Source organism: Oratosquilla oratoria, chromosome 12 (assembly GCF_046742065.1).
Source record: "Oratosquilla oratoria isolate Oo_2021 chromosome 12, ASM4674206v1, whole genome shotgun sequence".
NCBI lineage: Eukaryota > Metazoa > Arthropoda > Malacostraca > Stomatopoda > Squillidae > Oratosquilla > Oratosquilla oratoria.
Window position 1 is genome coordinate 24,666,162 of NC_134788.1, and position 22,703 is coordinate 24,688,864.

Genomic DNA, 22,703 nt, shown 5'->3' on the forward strand with positions numbered 1-22,703 from the left:
TCTAACTTTCACTACAGTTCTGCCTTCTAGCCCATTACGGTTACCTGTGGCACCATGTTCTTAAACGATTCCATGATAGCCGAGGACTTTGCCTCCTGATAGTATGAGAAGACACCGGTAATAATCACCACAGACGTCAACACAATTCCTAGGTACAGCTGAAAAACATGCCAGGTTGACGTACATGACCACACAGGAAGAAACAAGTAAATAAACAAAAATTTAATTTCTAACAAATCTAGTCCTTCTAGTCTACAAATACCGAGCACAAAGGATGTTGTGGGAACACTTCCCACAACAAGAAATATAGAAAAAAATAAAATAAAATAAAAATAAATAAATAAATGTCTAGACAAAAACATGTATGCATATATTATGTACATATCTGTACTTTATACGTCTACATATCTATCTACATATCTATGTATCTACCTACATCTATATATCTACCTATATACAGTACATGTATATATAAATATATCTATAAATATATATATCTATGTTCACAGAGTGATCTAAAGTGTATACAGCCATGAGATCAGGAGCAAAGGCTGCTCGACAAGATCTTCGTTATGGCAGACTACAATCTACTTCCCCCGCTTACAAAAATGCCCCGTACAGAAGCAATGTCCTACTCCCTCAAGCCAAATTATTTTATGTACAACACGCACACATACGTACATTCACACATCTATACACAGCACGTGTTTGGTTAACTGCAAAATGTACTGACTGGGGCTACCACGCCGTTTTTGAAACGTTTAACCTCTGATATGATAATGCCTACTTAGACATCATGAGGCCTGCGTGGGTATACGCTGGCATGGGCGGTTTGATTATAGTTACTTTAAAGTTATAGCCGAGTGACCCCTGAATTTTATGAACTGGCTTGATTACGTTTTGCGTTTATTGTTACTCAAGAGTGAAAGAACTAGTAATACAGCAGGGACTTTATATCTTATAACACAAGTGGTGCGATGCATAGTGCATTAGGCATCCGATGCTCCACGCGAATATTTGACTCGTATTGAAGAGGTTAAGCATTTCAACATAAAGGATTTGATTTATCAATGGAAGACATTGATATTCCCAAGGTTTCCCATGTATACATGCTGTGTGTGTATGTGTGTGTGTGTGTGTGTGATTCACCCTGGTCTTTGGCTCACGTGTTGGACTCGTGATCGACAGCTATTTCCCTCCTGGAAGAGAGCTCTGAGCTCATGACTGATCTATGGGTAATGCTGTGACCTTACACGTGCACACACGCACCCAACTCCCCGCCCACGGAATTTGAGTAACAACTCACAGCGCAGCGATACTGAAATTATTTCAGCCCTGGGTGGGATTCGAACCCGGACCTCCGTAGTGGCAGCCGGGAACTAACCACTGCGCTACGAGGTGTGTGTGTGTGTGTGTTGTTCACTTGGTCTTTGGATCACGTGTTGGACACGTGATCGACAGCTATTTACCTCCTGGAAGAGAGCTCAGAGCTCGTAGGTCCGATCTATGGGTAACGACCCGAAGCGCAGCGGTACCGAAATAATTTCGGCCCTGGGCAGGATTCGAACCAAGAACTACGGGCCACTATGGTGACAATTCAGCGCTCTACCAACTGCGCCACCGAGTCGTGTGTGTGTGTGTGTGTGCGCGCGCGCGCGCGTTTGTGTATGTACGCGCAATTAATTGACATTTGCTCCACCTTGCTCATGTACACAAAATTACAACAAATATTACAAGTGTATGCAACTAATACGCATAATCCTTAAATACCACTGAACAACACAAACACCCAATTTATAAACAAACTACTCGTATTGAACAAGCTTTTATTTCACGAAGGGGGCAGGAATTGAGAATCAAGCAACATGGGCAGTTAAATCAATTGTTAGCCAAGAAGTTGTGAAGTTAGTTAAGAGAGAATGGAGAACAAGTTAGGGAGGAGGAAATACACATTATCTGCTTTCTCTGCACGTCATCCAATCCTGAAAGATCTAAGTCGTCAAGTTGAAAATTCGAATTTGATTAACATCAATTCAAACGTCAAAGACGTTAATATTAACATTGGGATTTTTTTTTTTTTTTTTAATCTGCGGGGGGGAAACTTGAAACTTTCGACATTTTGTTCAAATTTGGACACTGATCATTTTTTATAATTTATATTTATCAACCCAATTTCAAGATGTAAAAAAAAATTAAGCTAACATTTAAAGATTAAAAATAAAGAATTGTATTGAAGAATCTCAGAAATTTCATTCAAAATATTCATCAAGACGAACAAAAATGGCTTCTGCTGAGAAGACCTACATTGTCATTTGAAGGTTCTTCCTCGGATGCAGACTCGATGGAGTAAGCCACGAAGCAGAGGATGGCACCAATCCAGAGGAGGAGAGCAAAGCCTCCGAACAAGTTCTTTGCAAACTTCACCCATTCTGGTGTTTTCTTTGGCGGAGTCAAAGCATTAGGTCCATCCCGCTCTATACGGCGTTGAGCTTCTGCAGCGGTCAAACCCTGTGAAGGACAATCTGGGTTACTTGTGTGGATGCACCAAGAGTAGGATTTACGTGGAGCGTGAGTGGATGAAGTTTACTGTGTGAGTGGGTAGGGATAAGTAAAGGATTGAGGTCGGGGGGGGGGGGGAGTGTGGGAAGCAGATCGTATGCACCCCACACACAATGTACATTTCATACCATAATTACGGTCCATTAAAAATTTACAGGGATTAGATTTAGCTTTATTTATTTCATTTATATATTTCATCTATTTTTCCCAGTGGGAAAAAAAGTTTCTCCATCAAAACGCATACTTCAACATGCACTACTAAAATAATCTTTAGATATTTAGATATGAATAGAAATATTTCTTAACTCTTGAAATTATTTGAAAATCAAAAATCACATTCCTCCGTTCAGCATTAATTGGTAAATTTTGTTTAATTTCAAACAAACTCCTGAGCATTTGCTATTTACGTTAGGAATATTTTCTTACCGTATCTGGGTTGGCTTGAAGACGCTGGTAGAGTTCCTCAAATGGAACTTTGTGCTCATCAAGTTCCAATTCTTGTTTGAGATCGTCCAAATCATGCTCTCCTCCCTTGGTCTTCTTCTTAGATACCTTCTTCTTTGACTGGAAACGAGGCAGAAAATAATTAGAACCGAATTAAAGTCTACACAAAACATCAACTTGGGTAAAAAAAACAATCCAACAAAACTATCTACTGTATCAGGTTCTGGATATTTCTAATTCATTCTATGATATTGGATTACTTTTATTTCCTATCCAGCCATAAAAATGACAACTTGGCTACAAGGCTACATGTATATCATTACAAACAGCACAATAAAAAACGAGTGTCCACGTCTTCGTTATGATAGAATTCGAGAAAGGTTATAAATTCAATTAAAAGGCAACAGTAGAATACTTGGCAATTGATAGATAAGACCCGTAGCCCAATTTCCATGCAGTCATGAACAAAAAGAAAATAGTCGTGGAACATGCGTCAGAGATAGCCCTTTCGAACGTTCGGCAGACGAGTCTGCTAGTTTTGCCTGCTGACCCGAGCTTTTCGTCTACTTACAGATTTCAAGTCAAGATATTTTGTCATTCATAGAGTAATGTATCTTTGCTAACAAGCACTTATACATATTGGTAGAAAATACGCACACATACATTCTCACACGTACAAGAATAACATTAATTAACATACGACGCCAACACGTTCAAACATGAAATAATCAAAAGGAATGTTCCAAAGTTTCTATTCTTTTGATGCAAATTATAGACATTCCGTCTACATAAACTGAACTATTGGAAAAAACCTTTTGACCTGAAAATAAAGAAATTAATTGGGGGAGAAAATTAATAAATACAGAAATAAAAGACGAAAAACAAAATATACAGAGCATCGCTGCGAGTACAAGAAAAAAGCTTTTCAACCCAGCCGCAATTATACAAAATTTTATTCTACATTTTTCCCCCGTCACCAGAAATTCTACGACTACAAATGGCCAATTGTTGACATTTTCTGCGAGGAGGAGATATGGTGGTTATGTCCAGACTATACCAAGGCAAAGAAAGAAAAAAATAATAATTTACCATCACCATAGCTACACTTTTCCAATGTTCCTCCTAAGAGGAATTTACCCAAAGACATGTGGATAAGTTGACCATCTCCAGGGCAGCCTAGTCCATCAGACAGATACCCAAAGATCTAAAGATTTTCTTGTTCACAAATGCAAGGTAGTTGGACCTAAGAAAGGCTAACCCACTCCCTTGTTGACACCAGATTTTAATCTGCAAACCAATTACGCCATGTCGACTGTAATGGCTGACGTCATGTCGACTGTAATGGCTGACGTCATGTCGACTATTGACTGACGTCATGTCGACTATTGACTGACGTCATGTCGACAACCTTGCGTTACAGTTTACTCTACTTCATGAACCATTTCTTCCTCTGGGTATCTGTCCACACTGAATACGGTCAAGAAAAAAACTTTCCATTTTAGGAGAGAAACATGAAGTACGGTTGAAGGAGATAGGATGAAGAGGAAGAGGAGGTGGAGGAGGAGGAAGAGGAAAAACTCTTCCAGATTTTTGGAAGAGTGAGCATTTAGTGAGTGAAAATTCTACCCACATAGATATACATGTTCAACAGAATTTACCTATACTGTGTCGTGTTAGGAACTGAAGAAAATACTACAAAAATAGAGGGAAACCGTCATTCTCTTAGCATTAGATATTAAATTGACTATTTTAAGTATGCCTATGGATTTTTAATAGCAAGACGTTTGGCAAGGTGAGAAAGAAGCAGTATAAGTACCAGCAACCTAGGAAGGTGAAGTAAATGCAGAAGACTATTTGATTCCACAACCGATCTCGCCACAACTGTGTGGTACGGAGCACTGCAAACATGCAATCTTATCTGTTATCAAATACAAGTGAATCCCATGCAATAATTCCTCACCTAACCTCTATTCTTAAATGAAATGCTGCATGCACGGATAAGGAAGAAGGATCATGGACAGGATCAAATACTAAGAAAACTCAGGGAACTTGTACATTTTGGCGTTGCAACGGATTTCATCATACAAAACATTCAAACAGACAGGTTCTACGAAGTACAAAAGAAAATACAAAACTGTCAAGCAATAAAACAAATCACGTTTTAAATAAAATGTGGATAGGTTTTACGAAGTATAAAATGCAAATTAAAATACATCAAGCAATCAAACAAGTGTTAGATAAATCAATGTGCTGGAAATAATAGGTGACGTCATTGAGGCGAAGCAGGAAAATACAGGATGGGCAAAATACGAAGCTGATCGTATGAAAAAAAAGTGTGCTGAATACGGTAACAGGCATTAGATTCAAACTTCTTTTCTAGAAGGTTCTAGAAATTCTAGGGTCTGCGTCTACAGGACTGCACCAATATACTGGGAATTGTGACAAGGTGTACAGGAATTTGCACATGCATGGGACAGCGAAACAAGTCGAGTATGTAACGCGCACACACACATACACGCACACGCGCGCACACAAAATATGGTGCAACAGATTTAAGAAATTGTGTACATTCTTCTTTCATCAATCAAGAACGATTTTCTTGCTCTAATCCAAAAGTTTGGAGATTCAAAATACTGAGTTTAATCTTCAACAATTCACAATATTATAACGAGGTGTCTGTATACTTTAGCTATTTCAACTTTCAACCGTTATTCAGAAATTATATCAATCGTTCTGTCAAGATGAAGAAAAATGCTCCGAAGTAAAAACTCTGCTACGGAAGACATCAAGCTGAAAGATAGACGAAAGAAGAAAAAAAAAAATAATAAAAAAAATACAAACTGAAATAAAAAAGGAACAGAAGAAGTATGCCAACTCAAAAAAAAAATCAGGTGGTCAAAGTCTATTTATATATATATCAAGTGTAGTGTGCATGACGAGTATCTCTCCTCTGATGATGTTGCTGTTGTTGTTGTTGTACCTTGGGATCTCCCTTGATGGTGAGGTTATCATCAGGTACCGTTCTATCGGTGGCATGTCGATACGAATCGGTTCTATCACTCTGCAAGGAAAGTCGACAAACGTACCACTGGTGTCAAATTTTTAACCAACAAAACTTCCACCTTTGCACCGACTCACCAACATAAAAGAAAAAAAAAATCAACAAAAACATTAAAAGAAAACCAACCCACACGGAAATCAAATTAAACAAAACCAACATATTACATAATTTGGGGTCGGAAAATAAGGTGGGACTTAAGAGGTAGACAAACAAAAGACAACACTCGCCAAACCCAAAGCTTTGTTTTGCTACCCTGTAGAAAAGAAAAATACTTTGGAAAGTAAAATCCATTTGAAATATCTAAGTGAATGCATCACTATGAGGGTGATTTACCAAAGATTTACCAAACTAGGAATGGGCTGGGAGGTTAAGTTATGGGGAAATGCTAAACTACAATTATCAAAAACCTCAAATAGGTTTATCAGGCCCAAGACTCACTTTTTCCAGCGAAACTTACAGGGTTAGCAAAACTACATCCACACAAAACTTAATAGTACGTCATTCTATTCACAAAACAGGGTGTACCAAATCATTGGAACTGGGACCTATGGACTGGGAAATTAATGATTAAAATATAATGCATGCACTGTACTTTCGCCATTTTGGCCACGCTGTACATTTCCAGATAAAATAACTAAAATGATAAATAAAAAGATTAAAAAAATAAAATATAAATTGCGAATAAAGATAATATTTACGCTCCTGGGCAAATGTACGATATTATATAATGCAAATCGTACCGTGTGAAATTACTAAGTTATACACAAACGCACAACATACACTCGCTTTCGCAAAATATTCAACCTAAAATGTACACCTTTCGATACTTTACATACTGCCAAGGTGACGCTGCCAAATTATTGTTCGATTATGGTTTCCCCAAGTGAAGATAGCTTAAAAACAATTCCTTTGCACAGTGAGGATGCAATATTCCCAATCGTGGGTTATTGTAAAGGCTAACCCTCGTAATAGGTGGAAAAAGCTGATCAGCGAGATTTTTTCTAAATTTAACACAAAGATACAAGTATCTGCTAGAGACGGCCCTACGAGATGTAGGTAGCAAAAGAATCGTCCATTACTGTTCGCCTTACCCCATCAACACACCTAACGATTTGTAAGACAAACTGACAACCGGTGACAAAGGACCACCCGAGGACCGTTGGTGGTTATCTTGGGGCCGCGGGTTTTCAATACATTCCTGAACGATCATTGTGGTACTCAAACTGGCGGGAGAAATAGGAGAAAGTGGTGAACGAGAGAAAAAATCAATAAAAATGTGAGCAAACACGAGAAGGGAGAGCTGGGGCGTTGATTCTGTGGCAGACTTTTTCATATAGAGGTGACGCACATACAAGTACAATAAACAATAATGACGAGGCTTGTGCTTTAACATCGACCAGTCGACAATTTTCTACTTCAAGTGAATCATTATTTCCCAGAGTCTGAAGGTCACCTTTGATTTTACGGTTTACCATTGTTGATTAAATTTCTCATTCTGCTGGAAAAAATTACGTTCTTGGCATGTTCGCCACGCTTATTCCAACCCTATCAAATTTCAAAATCATGTAAACCGTCATTCGTCCTATAGCGATTATATATATATATAAAAATAAAACGTGAAACTCTACCACAACCTTCACTCAATAATCCATCTACAAACTATTAAAGACTGAAAAAGCCGTTGTCAATTTCCAACGAATCCAGTGAAGCAACTCGTTGAATTCACCCTCCTTTGTCTACTTTCTTCTATCCCTCCCCCACCCATTTCCGTTTAGTTTGTCAGTGCGTACTTGAAAAAATCCGTCGACAGACATCCTGTCTATTTATAGAGTCGTTTGGACATTTGCCTTCACGGATGAACCACTCTTTATATTTATTTGTATCAATATGTATTCCTCGCAATGACTCATCTACTATTTACTTTCTAACATCCGTCACCAAGGCCCTACGCAGCTCTTGGCTTCCAGTCGTCAAACACCCTACCGTTCGTACAAAAAGAAAAGTGCATTCCACTGATACGATACATTCACTATAGACAAAAAAAAAACTAATTCATAAACAAATGTTTAAAAAAACAATATCAAAACTAGTTTCCATAATCGTTTCAGGACAAACATTTCCTTCGGATGTACTAAACTTTTATATTGTCTATAATCTTGAAGATAATGCTTGCTAAAATTAATATACACACACCATGGCTGACTTTTCAACTTGTTAGATTATAAGACTGAATGTTTATGCTCACACCGAGTTCTGCTGCACTGCATAATTAACCCACAAGTGGAAATTTTCCATCATGACATTGCATCTCATGGCGCCAAATTCGGCAGTATCTCTTCTCGTGCACGGCTGGTGTAGTGCAGGCAAACTATTCTCACCTTTGAGTCAAGAGCAGTTAGAGTTTACCAAGACCGCTACACCCTTTAACGTTGCTTCTCCCGTGATATCGCTCTTTCCTACTACTATTACCGCTACTACTAATACTACGACTACTACATGCATCTCATATTCTCTCCTCATCCACTCGCAGTAAACCTGGATTTAAGCATCGCCCTAGACCACACCAAATGTAAACTAATAAAAAAAATGACTCGACGCACTTGGCAAGTTGAATCACAAAGAAGTCGTACAACACACGTCTACCGCGTCGTTTCTTGCCTATGCACATGCAGTTTATATATCTAAACCCTTCGTAGCATTCTTACGATGCAGAGCCGATATTCCGTGGTAGCCTTTTTTTTTTCCTGCCGTGAAACCTACTTTAGATACAGGTCAACAAAACATTTGAAGCAGCTATGCTGGAGTTACGAGGATCATTACTTTATTTCGACGTTCCAAAACAAGCTACACTGGCCGTTTCTAGACCAGGTGGTTAACGGACCTGACTGGGCGTTTCGATGGCCAGGATCCTGCGGAATACCCAAGTCGAATACCCCCTACCCCACTCCCCGGGTATGAACCCGAGAGGAACACTGTGCTGAGGTTAACGAGACTACTTTAGCGCGTCTCTGAACACAAGTGTTCAGAAGCCTAATATAGAAAGGTCACTTCCTCGTAGGCGCTCAAACGCAGAGAAAGAGAGAGAGAGAGAGAGGTGGGGGGATCTGGGGTCTTGATGGGAGTGGGAGGAAGGGAGGAGGCATTCGACTCCGTTTGACCTATTTCGACTATGAAGGACTAGACTTCTGGGATGGCTTCCCTGCTGTAAAGCATGCCTGGGGTATAGGTATGTCAAGTGACTGTGCAGAACAGGGACAGGCATTTCTACAGAGGCATAGCGTAGCCGTTACCAAAACTGACATTATCAACAATCACACAACATAACGCAATCAACATACACACACATTCACAAAACACACTAACACACTACCTGTACTTAGCCTGCACCATCGAGCTGCTTCTGCCCTCCTCCACGTCCCCCCCTATCCTCTCCACACACGCACCGTCAGTCCACTCCGAGTCTCCAATCAATACCTCGGCTCCAGTTGGAGCAGGGAGGCCAGGCCTCATACTCCAACGCAGTATCTTCACCGTACGGTTTCTACATTGCCTCTGGTGCCTCCTGCCTATGCACCGAGGTAAGCAATAAAACGAGCTGACAATAGGCAGGGTAAAAATAAAAGGGAAAGGTACGCAGATACAAGGCGACAGTTCGGTTCAAATATGTCTGGATGCAGCGTTCCATACCCTTCAACAACGACATACTTCTGGGACTAGTGTTGCACAGCTAATGTCGACCGGTGGGGTGGGTGTGGGGGGGATTCAGAGATAAAGGGTCTTGATCGATCAACTTTCTTCACTCCCTACGTGGAAAATGTACAAAGAGATTTGACATGCTTGTGGTCAGATATTAAGCAAGGCGTGATGACGTCACATTTACATCCCGTAGTGTTAAGACAAACAGTTCAAAAAGAATGGAAAATTAGGCCCTACTTGGAATTAAAACTAGGGATAAGTCTGCCAATGTGGTAACATCTTTCTTAGAAGAAGCGCCATTTGGTTCTTGTAAAAACTATGATGTAATCGGCTGGGTTTTTTTTCCTGCCTATCGCATTTCACAGCAGACTTGACGTCATAAGGACGCTTAAATTCCAAGCAATGGAGCTTTTCCAGCGCTTTTACATGATTATCTGCTTTAAAGACATACCATCCTGGGCGGAAAACTACCTATTACCACAAGGGAAATGGAAATATATCAGATGACGCCATACCCTATGACGTCACGAGTTGTAACCGGTGTCGATCTTACGACACAAGAAGCCTTGAAATGCATCCATGAATCCAGCTATATTACTTATGACGGAGTTTCTCAACCACAAGGGATACAGGCTCATTATGCAGGTTTACAAACATACTAATTCACTGTTGACAAAACGTAAAAGCGAATTCCAAGAAACAATTCTATACGTTTGGGATACATATGAAATGTCGAAAGAAAAAAAAACCTGGTCTATGCCATCAACGAACCAAACCCGACATAACATGGCAAAGGAATCCATACAACATCTACACAGGTTTCTGTTCCAAGACGAGGTTTAAATTTCTGTTGCTTGAAAGGGGGGGGAGGAGGAGGAGGGGGGGGGACGTGTTGTTCTAGATCATTCCAGTGTTCTGACACTGCATGCAAGCTACCTGACCTCTGAATCACACGGGAGGAACAAGGACACTTTGCCCCTGCCACATCACCGGGAAGAGCCCACCGCTGCTTGGAGGTAGGTAGCAGTACCCTGCTGCACCTTAGCTTCAGCAAGTTCGATCCCCAACTCTGACCCGTCGTTACCATGGATACGGGTGCAGTAGTGCGGAGAAAGGAGTTGGAGCTCTCGCCGCTAGATGGCTGGTGTTCATATTGTGGTTCCCTTCTAACCAAAGTGACAACATGAAAGACGGAAAGCCACCAACCCCCTCCCCCCGATGAGAAACTGATGACATATGACACACATGTATGTTGACATCCCCCCACGTGACGTTTGTCATGCACCGAGTGACCACCATCGGGGTTGGCACCTTGAACACCGGGTTTCTGGTGCCGCAACACCCATACTATCCGGCGAGACCGGACGTCTCTCTGTCTGGGGGCGGTGCCACGCCCGGATTCGGGTACAGGTAAGACTAGTGTCATGGGTTATACCTATCACTGATCTTGCTGAACGTAAAGGGTTATTACAAACTCAAATCTAAAACATTCAGATAACACAGAGGTAATTTCATTAGCACTGGGTTATGGTGCATCCTTGAAAGACGTCTAGAGTTGGTTGATAGTGAAAGGAGGGGAAGAGGCCATGGTTCTCGATACTAGAACCACTGTCACTCTTGCCGACTACTACTGCGCAAGTGAGAGTCCTCCGAGCCACAGGGAATGAAAGAACGAAGCTTACAGTGACTCACGTCCCATTCGTCTGGATTCAGACAAGTTATATAAACACTAGTAACCTTTAACACCTTAACAGGCACAGACCAGATCTAGCTGTGGATTTTAAAGGTGTCACACGTTCCTAGATTTCATATCTGGGAACTTGGGGTGTGGATGTTCATGGTATCCCAGGATCGACCAGGTTTTGAACAAAGCCGGTTACAAAACTGACGTGCAAGGCCCAGATTACTGATCAGGAACGTTGGTCAACTCAAGACTGCTCATAAGCTCGTGTGAATATTCTTTGTACATTTTCTCCCCTCCCCCCTTTACTTTTTTGGTCGACTACAAGCCTCGGACCTTCTCGAAGCACGAAGTTCTCTTGTCGACCTTGTGGATCTGTGGGACACTTTCACGCGAGGAAAGGTCAGGGATGAGGTGTCTTGGGGGTTCAACCTAATATCGAGGGACAATTCAAAGGAATGCTAGTTCCCCTCTGAAGTTGTGCACCACGCCTGCCTGACCACAGAACTATGACCTATCACGTTACTAAAGCAAGGTTTACACGCTACGATAAATTGTAGCGATTTATTGTAATGAAAAGGTTGTTACAATTTGTCATTACGTGTAAACAGGAGATCGTAGCGATAAAAAATATGACGTCATAGTCCTCGCTTCGCTCGCAGCGAAGCGCGAGCGAAGCGAGGACTACTGACGTCATATTTTTTATCGCTACGATCTCCTGTTTACACGTAATGACAAATTGTAACAACCTTTTCATTACAATAAATCGCTACAATTTATCGTAGCGTGTAAACCTTGCTTAAGACTCCCATTGATGATCAGTCATGCATACGACCCACTCTTTAAATAATGCCCAACCTCTGGCAGATTTGAAATCCCCCCCCCCCAGCCAAGCAGTTTTGTGCAATGGTCTAGCCAGTCCTCGAACTTCTTAAGTCAGACATCCTTGGTTGGAATGGTGTCCGATTACCGAGTTGATGTGACCACTCTCACCCTGTCTGGAATGCACTCAGATGTCCCTCTCCTAGAATCAACTCTGCGATTGATCGTTTTTTTTTTCCACTAGAGATGAAGTATGTGGAACTAGTCCCATATAAGGAGAGTACCTTTAGTATCTGTCGATTGTGAAATCCCCCATATATGGGGTTTGCTACTGTGTGCGTGTGGTTTCCCAACTTCCCTGGTCGAAGGGTTTCTGTCTTTCGTGGTAAGAGTGTGATCGATCAATGACAAACTTAAACGATGGGAAGGACACTACCCACATAATTCATATGAACTTCGGGGAAGGCAAAAGGGGGTTTTCAGATCAACGAGCAGCTCGTTGCAGGGTGCTTATAGACGTGCAAGGGACTAGCCCAATCTTGTAGATTAAAGCTGTCGTCTCGAGTTTAAATATTTACACAATTACAACAACTAGAATGACGCAACGCCCTCGCAAGACTAGTAGAGACGAACTAGGTCCTAGATTTTCGTGCCGGGTTCGTATACAAATAGATTTGGACAGAACTTTTAAGTTCACGTGGATTTTAATATCGTATTTGATTATACGCACTTGGGGTGACTCATTGAAATGCGTTTGTATACCCAGTTTAGGTTCCCTGGACATGTGACTTGTGTTCTGATAAGCTAAATATTGAAGACATGTAGAACTGTATATACTACATCTACGCATACATTAATTTCTGTACGTTCGCATTTACCACACACACACACACACACACGTTTGTGTACATGCACACATGTCGATTTATTGTGTGCACAACTGCACGCGGTAGTCATGATGTACGTACGTCAGTAAGAACCATCTCCCCGCTTCATCTCTGGAACCCAACACTTTCACATTAACCGCGAGATGCAACCCCAAGGGCCGGTTCCAAGTCTCCGGAGTGAATGCTGCACCTTTATTATTTTTTTTCCCTTTCTACTTTCCCTATTTCTTCGTTCAAAAGCAGCAGACAAATCGTACGAAATCGTTCTTAAACCAACAAAATTGTCCACATTTTTTGGAGACATTTCTGGTGCCGGCCTGAAGATGCCAGTTTCTACGAGTTTTGAGGCAATCTAAGGCAGTAACTGTGTACACACATTTGTACACCTATGCACGTTATCTGCACACGCATGGATGTATGTACATGTGTATACATTATATACACTACTGTGCACAACTGTACATATACCTGGACACTAATGTACATAGGTGTGCATACACCTGAGCACATGTACACACCATACAAAACCATGTACACCTACGCAAATGTACACGTATACACCTATGTACGTAAACATTTGTACACCCATACATGTATACATAAATGTACACCTATGGGCATATGTACATGTAAACACGTGTATACATGTGTTCGTGTACATGCCTATCACACACACACACAACATTTATGGGATAACGGATCGGAGGAGGAAGAGGAGGAAGAGGAGGAAGAGGAGGGAGGGGGAGGGTTAGGGGAAGAAGAGGAGGGGGAGGGTTAGGGGAAGAAGAGGAGGAGGAGGAGGAGGAGGAATTGGAGGAGGAGGGTTAGGAGGAAGTGGAGGAGGAGGGTTAGGAGGAAGTGGAGGAGGAGGGTTAGGAGGAGGAAGTGGAGGAGGTGGAGGAGCAAGAACAGGAGGAGGAGGGTTAGGGGAAGAAGAGGAGGAGGAGGGTTAGGGGAAGAAGAGGAGGAGGAGGGTTAGGGGAAGAAGAGGAGGAGGAGGGTTAGGGGAAGAAGAGGAGGAGGAGGGTTAGGGGAAGAAGAGGAGGAGGAGGGTTAGGGGAGGGGAAGAAGAGGAGGAGGAGGGTTAGGGGAGGGGAAGAAGAGGAGGAGGAGGGTTAGGGGAGGGGAAGAAGAGGAGGAGGAGGGTTAGGGGAGGGGAAGAAGAGGAGGAGGAGGGTTAGGGGAGGGGAAGAAGAGGAGGAGGAGGGTTAGGGGAAGAAGAGGAGGAGGAGGGTTAGGGGAGGGGAAGAAGAGGAGGAGGAGGGTTAGGGGAGGGGAAGAAGAGGAGGAGGAGGGTTAGGGGAAGAAGAGGAGGAGGAGGGTTAGGGGAAGAAGAGGAGGAGGAGGGTTAGGGGAGGAGGAGGAGGGTTAGGGGAGGAGGAGGAGGGTTAGGGGAGGAGGAGGAGGGGGAGGAGGAGAGGAGAAAGGCAAGAGCGAGGTAGGAGCTAAGGTCATGTTGCCCCAATTAGATCAAACTCTAAAGGTTCCCCTTGCAACTATCTCCTGAGTGACCTATGGAATCCAAGCCCCTCCCCTCCCCTCCCCCGACGACCGTAGCCGGTTACCTTGGGGCCGGAGAAGGGGGTGGGGCGTAGTAGGGGGGGGGGGCAGGGAGAGTTAGGGAGTTGGTATTCAGCGAGCAAATCCGAGCCTGTAGATGGACTGCAATGGGATGTTCGTCCAAAGACGAGAACGTTTAGGTTCGTGTGGAAAATTGCATCAAGAACGTTCTGAAGAAGAACGTGGAGGAACGTCTAGAGAACGTGCAGGGAACCCCAGCAGAGATATTAAATTTTGAGATCAATCTTCGTCATGAAATAAACAAAGCCGGCGAGATAACCCAACCCTGCGGAACGACGACTGAAGACAGACCCATTGTCTAGGAAAATCCTGAGGAGGAGGAGGACGGGGACCGAAGGGGGATTGAGGGAGTGTGAGTGGAGGAGAGGGGGGAGTGAGTGTGAGTGGAGGAGAGGGGGGAGTGAGTGTGAGCGGGGGAGAGAGGGGAGTGAGGGCGAAGAGGGGTAGTGAGTGAGGGCGGAGAGGGGGGAGTGAGGGGGGAGTGAGGGCGGAGTGAGGGCGGAGAGGGGGGAGTGAGGGCGGAGAGGGGTAGTGAGTGAGGGCGGAGAGGGGGGAGTGAGGGCGGAGAGGGGGGAGTGAGGGCGGAGAGGGGTAGTGAGTGAGGGCGGAGGGGGTAGTGAGTGAGGGCGGAGAGGGGGGGGAGGGGGGGGGGAGTGAGGGGGGTGGGGAGTGAGGGCGGAGAGGGGGGAGTGAGGGCGGAGAGGGGGGAGTGAGGGCGGAGAGGGGGGAGTGAGGGCGGAGAGGGGGGAGTGAGGGCGGAGAGGGGGGAGTGAGGGCGGAGAGGGGGGAGTGAGGGCGGAGAGGGGGGAGTGAGGGCGGAGAGGGGAGTGGGGGGGGGGGAGTGAGGGCGGAGAGGGGGGAGTGAGGGCGGAGAGGGGGGAGTGAGGGCGGAGAGGGGGGAGTGGGGCGGAGAGGGGGAGTGAGGGCGGAGAGGGGGGAGTGAGGGCGGAGAGGGGGCAGAGAGGGCGGAGAGGGGGGGGGAGGGAGGGCGGGGGGGAGTGGGGGTGGAGAGGGGGGGGGGGAGGGGGGGGGAGTGAGGGCGGAGAGGGGGGAGTGAGGGAGGAGAGGGGGGAGTGAGGGGGGGGGGGAGGTGGGGAGTGGGGGAGGAGTGGGGGGGAGGGAGAGGGGGGGGGGAGGGAGTGGGAGAGTGGGGGGGAGGGAGGAGGGAGAGTGAGGGGGAGAGAGGAGGGAGAGTGGGGAGGGGGAGAGGGGGAGGGGGAGGGAGAGTGAGGGAGGGGGAGGGAGAGTGAGGGAGTGAAAGAGAGTGAGGGAGTGAAAGAGAGTGAGGGAGTGAAAGAGAGTGAGGGAGTGAAAGTGAGAGTGAGGGAGTGAGAGTGAGGGAGTGAGTGAAAGTGAGGGGGAGGGAGTGAGGGAGTGAAAGTGAGGGGAGTGAAAGTGAGGGGAGTGAAAGTGAGGGGAGTGAAAGTGAGGGGGAGTGAAAGTGAGGGGGAGTGAAAGTGAGGGGGAGTGAGTGGGAGGGGGAGTGAGTGTGAGTGTGAGGAGTGAAGTGTGAGAGGGAGAGGTGAGTGGGAGGGGGAGAGTGTGAGGGGGGGTGAGTGAGAGAGGGGGGGAGAGGAGTGAGTGTGAGGGGGGGGAGTGAGTGAGTGAGGGGGGTGGGAGGAGTGTGAGGGGGTGGGAGTGAGTGTGAGGGGGTGGGAGTGAGTGTGAGGGGGTGGGAGTGAGTGTGAGGGAGAGGGAGTGAGAGGGAGTGAGTGTGAGGGGGAGTGAGAGAGGGGGAGTGAGAGTGAGGGGGAGTGAGAGTGAGGGGGAGTGAGAGTGAGGGAGTGAGTGAGAGTGAGGGAGTGAGTGAGAGTGAGGGAGTGAGTGAGAGGGGGAGGTGGAGTGGAGGGGGGAGTGAGTGAGGGGGAGTGAGTGAGTGAGAGGGGGAGGGGAGTGAGGGGAGTGAGTGAGGGGGAGGGAGAGAGTGAGAGTGAGGGAGTGAGAGTGAGTGTGAGGGAGTGAGTGAGAGTGAGGGAGTGAGAGTGAGGGAGTGAGTGGGAGGGGGAGTGAGTGAGAGGGGGAGTGAGTGAGAGTGAAGGGGAGGGAGTGAGAGTGAAGGGGAGGGAGTGAGAGTGAAGGGGAGGGAGTGAGAGTGAGGGGGAGGGGAGTGAGAGTGAGGGGGAGGGGAGTGAGAGTGAGGGGGAGGGGAGTGAGAGTGAGGGGGAGGGGAGTGAGAGTGAGGGGAGTGATGGGGGAGAGAAGGGGAGTGATGGGGGAGAGAAGGGGAGTGATGGGGGGGGGGAGTGTGGGGGGAGAGTGAGAGGGAGGGAGGGAGAGGGGGGAGAGAAGGGAGGGGGGGGAGGAGAGGGGGGGGAGGGAGAGAAGGGAAGTGTGGGGGGGAGAGAGAGGGAGGGGGGAGAGGGGGGGGGGGGAGGGGGGGGGGGGGGAGAGGGGAGTGAGGGGGAGAGAGGGAGGGCGGGGGGAGTGGAAGTGTGGGGGGAGGGGAAGTGTGGGGGGAGGGAAGTGAGGGGGTGTGGGAGGGGGGGGGAGGGAGGGGGTGTGGGGGGAGAAGGGAAGTGGGGGGGGGAGAGGGAGAGTGGGGGGGAGGGGTGAAGTGTGGGGGGGAGGGGAAGTGTGGGGGGGGGGAGTGGGGGGAGAGAAGGGAAGTGTGGGGGGGGAGAGAGAGAAGGGAGTGTGGGGAGGAGAGAAGGGAAGTGTTGGGGGGGAGAAGGGAAGTGTGGGGGGAGTGGGAAGTGTGGGGGGAGAGAAGGGAAGTGTGGGGGGAGAGAAGGGAAGTGTGGGGGGAGAGAAGGGAAGTGTGGGGGGAGAGAAGGGAAGTGTGGGGGGAGAGAAGGGAAGTGTGGGGGGAGAGAAGGGAAGTGTGGGGGGAGAGAAGGGAAGTGTGGGGGGCGAGTAGGGGAGTGGGGGGGGGAGAGAGGAGGGAAGTGAGGGGGGAGGAGAAGGGGTGGGGGGGGGGGGAAGGGGAGTGTGGGGGGGGAGGGGGAGGGGGGGGTGGGGGGGAGTGGGAGTGTGGGGGGGGGAGGGGGGGAGGGGGGGGGGAGAGGGGAGTGAGGGGGGGGGGGAGTGTGGGGGGAGGGGGTGGGAGTGGGGGAGAGGGGAGTGGGGGGGGGAGGTGAGGGGAGTGGGGGGGAGGGGGAGGGGGGTGTGGGGGGAGAGAAGGGGAGTGTGGGGGGGGGGGAGTGTGGGGAGAGAAGGGGAGTGTGGGGGGGGGTGGGAGGGGGGAGAGAGGGGGGGGGGGGGGGAGAGTGAGGGGAGAGAAGAGGGGAGGGAGAGAGAGGGGAGAGGGGAAGAGAAGGGGAGTGTGGGGGAGAGAAGGGGAGTGTGGGGGAGAGAAGGGGAGTGTGGGGGGAGAGAAGGGAAGTGTGGGGGGAGAGAAGGGGAGTGTGGGGGGAGAGAAGGGGAGTGTGGGGGGGAGAAGGGGAGTGTGGGGGAGAGAAGGGGAGTGTGGGGGAGAGAAGGGGAGTGTGGGGGAGAGAAGGGGAGTGTGGGGGAGAGAAGGGGAGAGTGAGGGGAGAGAAGGGGAGAGTGAGGGGAGAGTGAGAGGAGAGAAGGGGAGAGCGAGGGGAGAGAAGGGGAGAGTGAGGGGAGAGTGAGGGGAGAGTGAGGGGAGAGTGAGGGGAGAGTGAGGGGAGAGTGAGGGGAGAGTGAGGGGAGAGTGAGGGGAGAGGGGGAGAGAGGGGGAGAGAGGGGGAGAGGGGGGGAGAGGGGGAGAGTGAGGGGGGAGAGGGGGAGAGTGAGAGAGGGGGGAGAGGGGGGATAGGGGGAGAGGGGGAGGAGGAGAGGGGGAGAGAGGGGGAGAGGGGGAGAGAGGGGGGGAGAGGGGGAGAGTGAGGGGAGAGTGAGGAGAGTGAGGAGAGAGAGGAGAGAGGAGAGGGACGGGTAAAAGAGGAGAGATAGGGTGGGGTAAGAAGAGAGGGAGGGGAAGGGGGAGGGGGAGAAAGAGCGAGAGCAAGAGAGAAAGAGACTGCGAGAGATGGAGAGCGAGCAAGAACGAGTTAGAGAGGAAGGACGAGTTAAGAGAGGTAGAACGAGTTAGAGAGTAAGAACGAGTTAGAGAGTAAGAAAGAGCGAGAGCGAGAGAAAGCACAAATTCTCAGATTTCGTTTAGTACTTTCACTTGTATGGTCTCGAGTGGATTTCACGTGGACCCTCCACCTTTGAGAGGTTCAACTTCAAAAGTCGAAATTTCTTCAAGAGGGTTTTGAAATTCCAAAGTCGAAATTTCTTCAAGATTTCCAAATTCAAAAGTCGAAATTCCTTCAAGATTTTGAAATTCAAAAATCGAATTTTCTTGAATATTTCCAAATTCGAAAGTCGAAATTTCTTCAAGAGGATTTTGAAATTCAAGTCGAAATTTCTTCAAGAGGATTTTGAAAAACAAAAAATCTAGATCTCAAAGACGACGACCAAGAAGTCTCAGTGGCTCATGAGCTAGATGAGGTCTAGAAACTAGCACACTACCTAGACGAGACTTCATCAGCGAGACTCTTATCCCATTCAACTCCGATGACAAGATGTCTTGTCATTTGGTCAAATAAAACAAAAAATCATAAAACACCAAAATGTTTGATCAAACACCAGAAAAATATGACGTCAATCCTCGCTTCGCTCGCAGCGAAGCGAGGAATGACGTCATATTTTTCTGGTGTTTGATCAAACATTTTGGTGTTTTATGATTTTTTGTTTTATTTGACCAAATGACAAGACATCTTGTCATCGGAGTTGAATGGGTTAAGGAGGCCTTCCAGGCTCGGTTGCGCGGAAGTTGAAGACAAATATCAAACTTGTGACATTTTGAAATAATTTTCTTTTTCCTCAAAGCCAAACAAGAACAGTTATGATAAGCCGAGGTTGAAGGACGGAAAGGTGACTTCTGGAGGTGCAACCTACAACCTGCAACCTCTCATCTTGGACAAGCAGACAATAGAGGCTGCTGGTCCTGTTTTTGTGGATCTAAGGTCCTTGGAGAAGAAACATACCAAACAAGGAGGGAAAGGGCGCCCGTTAATGAACAAGTTTTTCTCTCTCTCTCTCTCACACACACACACACACACACACACACACACACACACACACACACACACACACACACACACACACACACACACACACACACACACACACACACACACACGCACACATACACACACACACACACACACACACACACACGTATAGGACTGTCAGGGTGCTATATACATTATACATATAAATACACACATATACATACACATGGAAACCCTTTAACTGTGAGCCCATGCAAGCTATTACACTTCACCGAGGCTCCCTTTAATAGTCTAAGCTCCCTTTAATCCACTTCTACCCCTTTGGTTCGAGTTCTTACCTAGATTCAATTTCTTCTAGATTAGAATAACCAGTGACCAGGATGAAGAGGGTGAAGTATAATGTGGGGGGTTGGGTTAACCTTTAACCTAATTGTGTGCGCGTGTGCGTGTGCGTGTGTGTGTGTGTGTGTGTGTGTGTGTGTGTGTGTGTGTGTGTGTGTGTGTGTGTGTGTGTGTGTGTGTGTGTGTGTGTGTGTGTGTGTGTGTGTGTGTGTGTGTGTGTGTGTGTGTGTGTGTGTGTGTGTGTGTGTGTGGAGTCCCGTTTCATAGTACAAAACTGAAATGTCATAGGAGGGCGTGTGTGGGCGCGTAGGCGCGCGAACCCCGCCCACGAGCCGGCAGCCGGCTGACGACGGGGCCGGCCACCCTTGCCGGCCCCGCCCGACGGCCGGGGGGGTCCCGCCGGCTTCCTGAGAGACAGCGAGGGAGATGGAGACAGAGAGATGGAGACAGATGGAGAGAGAGATGGAGGGAGAGAGAGATGGAGAGAGAGAGAGAGGGAGATGGAGAGATGGAGAGAGATGGAGATGGAGAGAGGGGGAGAGATGGAGAGATGGAGAGAGGGGAGAGATGGAGAGAGGGGGAGAGATGGAGAGAGGGGGAGAGATGGAGAGCGGGGGAGAGATGGAGAGAGGGGGAGAGATGGAGAGAGGGAGAGATGGAGAGAGATGGAGCGAGAGGGGGAGAGATGGAGCGAGAGGGGGAGAGATGGAGCGAGAGGGGGAGAGATGGAGCGAGAGGGGGAGAGATGGAGCGAGAGGGGGAGAGATGGAGCGAGAGGGGGAGAGATGGAGCGAGAGGGGGAGAGATGGAAGGAGGGGGAGAGATGGAAGGAGGGGGAGAGATGGAAGGAGGGGGAGAGATGGAGAGAGGGAGAGGGGGAGAGATGGAGAGAGGGGGAGAGATGGAGAGAGAGGTTGGAGAGATAGAAGGAGATGAGAGAGATAGAAGGAGATGAGAGAGGGGAAGGAGAGGAGAGAGGGGAAGGAGAGGAGAGAGAGGAAGAGGGAGGAAGTTGGGTTGGGGGAGAGGGAGAGGGAGGAGAGAGGGAGAGGGAGGAGAGAGGTAGAGGGAGGAGAGAGGGAGAGAGAGGGAGGAGAGAGGGAGAGAGAGGGAGAGTGAGGGAGAGAGAGGGAGAGAGAGGGAGAGAGAGGGAGAGAGAGGGAGGGAGAGGAAGAGAGGGAGAGGGAGGGAGGATAAGAGGGAGAGAGAGGGTGGGAGGAAAGAGAGGGAGAGAGAGGGAGAGAGAGGGAGAGAAAGGGAAAGAGAGGGAGAGAGAGGGAGAGAAAGGGAGAGAGAGGGAGAGAGAGGGAGAGAGAGGGAGAGAGAGGGAGAGAGAGGGAGAGAGAGGGAGAGAGAGGGAGAGAGAGGGAGAGTGAGGGAGAGAAGGAGAGTGAGGGAGAGAAGGAGAGTGAGGGAGAGAAGGAGAGTGAGGGAGAGAAGGAGAGTGAGGGAGAGAAGGAGAGTGAGGGAGAGAAGGAGAGTGAGGGAGAGAAGGAGAGTGAGGGAGAGAAGGAGATAGAGTGAGGGAGAGAAGGAGATAGAGGGAGGGAGAGAGAGAGAGAGGGAGAGGGAGAGAGAGAGAGAGAGAGGGAGAGGGAGGGAGAGAGAGAGAGAGAGAGAGAGAGGGAGAGAGTGAGAGAGAGAGGGAGAGGAGAGAGAGGGAGAGAGAGATGAGAGAGAGGGAGAGAGAGAGAGAGAGAGAAAGAGAGAGGAGAAGAGAGAGGGAGAGAGAGAGAGGAGAGAGAGAGAGGAGAGAGAGAGAGAGAGGAGAGAGAGAGGACAGAGAGAGAGAGAGGGAGAGAGAGGGAGAGAGAGGGACAGGGAGACAGGAAGAGAGAGGGACAGGGAGACAGGGAGACAGAGGGACATGGAGACAGGGAGAGAGAGGGAGAGAGAGAGAGAGAGAGAGAGAGGAGAGAGAGAGAGAGAGAGAGAGAGAGAGAGAGAGAGAGAGAGAGAGAGAGAGAGAGAGAGAGGGGAGAGGAGAGGGAGGGAGAGAGAGAGGAGAGGGAGAGAGAGGAGAGGGAGAGAGAGGAGAGGGAGAGAGAGAAGAGGGAGGGAGAGAGAGAAGAGGGAGGGAGAGAGAGAGAGAGAGAGAGAGTGAGAGAGAGAGAGAGAGAGAGAGAGAGGGAGAGAGGGAGATAGAGAGAGTTAGGAGGGAGAGAGGGAGAGAGAGAGAGAGAGAGAGGGAGAGAGGGAGAGAGGGAGAGAGGGAGAGAGGGAGAGAGGGAGAGAGGGAGGGAGAGGGAGGGAGAGGGAGGGAGAGAGAGAGAGACTGGCAGGAATTTTCCTTGTCGAAGTTCTTTTGTCGCCATAAAGACAAAATCCTACAACCTACAACAAGAGCGTCAAGGCTGCGCCCCACACCCCTGAAAGCCATCACAACTGATCGCGACCCTCAAGGTGGTCTTCCTATGGAGAGACGGCCCCCCATTCTGAATAGGGTGTTGATGGACCGTGGTCCCAAGTCAGATGGATGACATTGCTAATTCTAGTGACAAATTTATCCCAGTAAAGAAAAATAAAATTAAAGTTGCTAATTCAAAATACATATCAAGTTCCAGAGTACACAAGATTATAAAATATCACTTTCAGAAAACCCAAAACGATAATAAACAAGTCTAATCACGTCTAAGAATGAAAATAAGTCAAATACTATATCA

General features: G+C 47.8%; 1 protein-coding gene across 15 annotated transcripts in view; it reads right to left on the minus strand.

Annotated features, from left to right (window-relative positions):
* The window catches only part of Atpalpha (sodium/potassium-transporting ATPase subunit alpha), a 175,928-nt gene that overhangs the window by 21,865 nt on the left and 131,360 nt on the right, over nt 1–22,703 (minus strand). For 7 of the 15 annotated variants that reach the window (XM_076194574.1, XM_076194571.1, XM_076194567.1 and 4 more), the window contains 3 exons: nt 5,984–6,064; nt 2,986–3,123; nt 2,305–2,508 (listed from right to left, as the gene is read on the minus strand). In XM_076194574.1, the coding sequence (XP_076050689.1) occupies nt 2,305–2,508; nt 2,986–3,123; nt 5,984–6,064 (423 nt within the window). Of the gene's footprint in view, nt 1–44; nt 159–2,304; nt 2,509–2,985; nt 3,124–5,983; nt 6,065–22,703 lie in introns of all 15 variants that reach the window. The other 8 variants (XM_076194579.1, XM_076194577.1, XM_076194578.1 and 5 more) reach the window with 2 other exon arrangements.